The sequence below is a fragment of the Mytilus trossulus genome, unplaced genomic scaffold (assembly GCF_036588685.1).
Source record: "Mytilus trossulus isolate FHL-02 unplaced genomic scaffold, PNRI_Mtr1.1.1.hap1 h1tg000024l__unscaffolded, whole genome shotgun sequence".
Classification (NCBI taxonomy): domain Eukaryota; kingdom Metazoa; phylum Mollusca; class Bivalvia; order Mytilida; family Mytilidae; genus Mytilus; species Mytilus trossulus.
The window spans coordinates 3,723,466-3,727,662 of record NW_026963290.1 but is presented as its reverse complement, the minus strand read 5'-3'; the positions used below and the strand labels follow the sequence as shown (position 1 = coordinate 3,727,662).

At 31.4% G+C, this 4,197-nt stretch overlaps 1 protein-coding gene across 1 annotated transcript; it reads left to right on the top strand.

Moving 5' to 3' along the window:
• Window positions 1–403: 403 nt before the first annotated feature.
• Window positions 404–3,979, top strand: LOC134698887 (toll-like receptor 2). Its single transcript, XM_063560564.1, has one exon. The coding sequence runs from the start codon at window positions 731–733 to the stop codon at window positions 3,281–3,283; it is 2,553 nt and encodes an 850-aa protein (XP_063416634.1). The 5' UTR covers window positions 404–730; the 3' UTR covers window positions 3,284–3,979.
• Window positions 3,980–4,197: the final 218 nt, after the last annotated feature.

Sequence of the window (4,197 nt, the reverse complement as noted above, 5' to 3'; positions counted from 1 at the left end):
GAGAAACGTGAACACACCCTACTATTATGTGCAAAATGAAAACAGAAAACTATTTAAACATATATTTAGATACAGATTCGATATCTAACAAAAAAATCATATATCACACACACGACAAATGTAAACATGGTAAAGTCGTAATAACCTTTTAATAGATTGTAAATTAACATGCAATGAAATTCATTTATATTTACAATACAGTTGTTTATATAAAACTATTTTATTGGAGAAAAAAATCTTGTTTAAAAATTTATACAATTGTTGTCTATTCATAACATTAAAGAGCTTAACAGTCAAGGTATATATGCCTTTATTTTGCTGTTAAGATTCATTATTCATAAAAATATAATGCTGATATTTCCTGATTATGTGTTGTCATTCTCCGCCGATGATAAAACTGTTTGTAATCATATAACATGTATGCAGTTATTGGATTAATTCACTGATGCTATTTTTTTTGCATAATAATGTAAATTCTATAACCTGTATAAAAGACTATTTTTATGGTTGTACATGTACTTCATAAATTTTCTTTAAATAGAGTGCACAAGGTCGTCCACTTAAAAATATTGGTGAACATTTCAGTAAACAAAATTCAAGTATAAATTTATAAATATAGCGGTTACGGTTACAGTTGGAAATGATTTTAACTTCCGCGATGCATGAAAAAGAAATTAAACGGATTTATTTCTATATGGAGCAGAAATCATAATTGGATAATTATATCTGGATGAAAATGAATCAGATAAGACGAATGTTCCTTTTACTTATCATGTTAACAATATTAAACGAAAACCATGCAATGCCTTGTACGTACAGTAGAAATAGAAAACATAAGCTGATTGCACATTGTGAAAATCAAGGATTTACTTCTGTGCCAGGGAATCTAAGTCGAGATATAAGTGAGCTAATTCTTTCCAATAACTCGATACGCATGCTGCAAAACGATTCATTCCTCCATTATACGAAAATGGAAATCTTGATTTTGAATAAGAATCGTATATCTGAAATCAAGGAGGATGCCTTTGTTGGACTACATTTGCTTAAAGTTTTGAAGGTAAATGATAATTTGATTACCATTACAACCCTGAAAAAGGGAGTTTTCAGACATCTTAGTAATCTAATGGATCTAGATATAAGTCGCAATAAGAAGTCATTATTTGAAAACACTGCGTTTGTTTACCCTGATGATGCATTTTCTACATTGAGATCCTTGCAAAATCTTTCGATAGATTTATTCATGTTCCCTGAATTTGGAGCAGGATTCAGTTCTCTTAAAAACCTTACTGTTTTGAAATTTTCTCAATGTTATTTGAGAAATAGTAGTCGTTTTCGGCTATCTAATTCAACATTCGAACACTTTTCGGCAAACCTGAAAGAACTCTATATCAGCGGCTGTCGTAATTTTTTTCTACTGGAATATGGACTATTGGAATACTTTCCTCACTTAAAGATTTTAGATCTTTCCGAATCATACGTGCACCTATATCAAGCACTGCGTATTCTACATCCGTTTCAGAATAAGAACATGTCTGTTATAAACTTTCACCACATAAGCGATAAGTCAATCAATGAAGATGATTTTCCATACTCTGTTGTATTAACAGCAGAATTAATGACATATTTAAGAACTATCTGCATTGAAGCATTAGACCTGTCAAAAACTGGAATCGTAGATTACCAGCATAATTCTTTGTTATCGTTCGAGCATCCAGAATGTTTCAAAACATTCATCATATCGGCTAACAGATTACCTGCAACGACTGCGAAGCATTCATTACAACTTTATTCTTTTTTAATGAAAGCAATTAACATTAAAGTTTATGATTTGTCATACATGACTATAGATTATGCTGATCCTGTCTTTATCAACGTATACGACACCGAATCTTTTTATCATTTACCAGAAAGTTCGAATTTTTTTCACATATCTCCACGTTGGAACATAAACTACTCGCTTCCATCATCTATAGAGTTTCTTAGATTCACTCATATACAAAGCACCCCTTCTTCAGCATCTGTAACTTGCAAAAACACATCTCTTAAATATCTAGATGTATCATATGGTGTTTACAAACGTTATCCAAAATTGTCAGAGGACTGTTTAAATCAGCTGGAATATTTGGACATTTCAGGAATTTCAGTAGCAATCATCACTTTTCCATCAATGCTCTTACCTAAACTCGTTGTGCTAAAAATGACAAATGCAAGAATAGACCAAATTGTACGTAAAGGTAGAGAATGGATGTCTTTTAGAGCCCCTGCGTTGAGAGAAGTAGACATCTCATTTAATTATATTTGGACTTTGGAGGAAACAACTTTCTTCGAACAGCCACATATAACGCATTTAAATATGTCCAACAATTTATTCAGGACCATTCCTAATTTTGTAACCAAGCTTCAAAAGTTGAAATCGTTGGATCTCTCCAATAATTTAATTACTTCTATTGACGACAACATAAGGATTTGGTTGAATAAAATGACCCGTTCACATCCTATCTTATATTTGGATAACAATGCTTTTGTTTGCTCGTGTGATACTCTGGATTTTCTTCTGTGGTTTGACAATACAAACGTAACATTTTATAACGGAGATAACTATACCTGTACTTTCTCAAAAAACAAGCAAATCTTATTAAAGGAGGTAGCAAAGAATACCAATAAATACTTCGCAGACTGCAAAGCAACTTTATGGCTTCATGTTGGTATAATATTAGTTGCTAGTGCCTTCGGTATTTTTGTACCTCTTTCTCTTCTCTATAACTATAGATGGAATATTATTCTCTACATGTATAGGAAAGTCCGACGAGTTGTTGAGAAAAATTTGCATGAAAATTATATATATGACGCATATGTTTCTTATGAAGAAAGAAGCGTATTGTGGATACAGAAGTTTCTCCTTCCAAAAATTGAAGAAGAATGGGGACTTAAAGTTTGTTTACATGATCGAGATCTACTTCCTGGAGATATTACTGCAGATTCAAAAGCAGAATCAATACAGCAGAGTAGACATATCGTCTTCATAATTACTGAACATTTTACCGAGGGGAAGTGGGGAAGATTCGAAATAGATAGAGCAAAATATGAAAAATATACTACAAACCTTAGAAAAATAATTGTCATTTTACAAAATATTCAAATCGAAGATATTCCAGACGAAATTGTGAATATTTCAAATGACGTATGCTTCATTGAAATGGCTTTGGAAGAAAACGAAATTAGCAACAGTACAGATGATCAACGTGATTGGCTTAAGTTAAAGGCTTTGCTGTATCTAAATTAGAAAACATGAATGTTTGAAGAAGACAAATTTTAAAATCATAAATTGTATAAAAAGAATTCAAAAAAATATATTTCGGTAATGAAAATCACATTTTGAAAGGACGTCCGACTCAAAAAGACAAAACAACAACGGAGTTACAACTCATTAAACCGGATAAGTAAATTTGAAAAAACACGAATCCAACAAACACTGGAGGTGAAATCAAGTGATTTGAAAGTTTAAGTAGTGTTTGCTATACGTTGCACTTGGATGGCGAGTTGTCTCATTGGTACTCATACCACATCTTCTTATATATATAGGTACATTATTTAAATGTGGTCCTTAAATAACATCGTTATGAAATTTTGATTTTATAGACGGACCGACGTCTACTATATTTTGATAAAGATTATGAAAAAGACTATTAAATGACTCTTTATCGTTATGACATGTTCTGTAGTTTTCGTAATATCTATGTTTCAAATGTATTTTACGGGCTGAATCGGTTTTGATTCATTTTGTTATCATAGTTTTGTTTTGTGGCATAGAGTTAAAGAATAAAAGTAAGTAAACTGCTGTAATTCCCCCTCATAACACATTTTGACCTAGACACCATTATAAGTATATTTTTAGAATTCAAGTGTCTGTGATTTTGTTATGGTAAGTAGAGTCTCATATGTCAAATGAAAAGACAAGAAGTAAATAACACTTAAGATACGACTTAACTTTATTACGCCATAAAAAAGATAACTAAAAATGTCATACATGTAACTATGATCAATAACCTTATAGAAAATAATCTATATTTGTTTCGATATAAATGTACTAATGTGGTACACAAGGTGTCACGTATCCCATGTAAATCATATCTTCGATGTAGGGTTGAGATTAACGATTTATATGGTATCTCTTCCGTCGGATTCGATGTTTCTAAA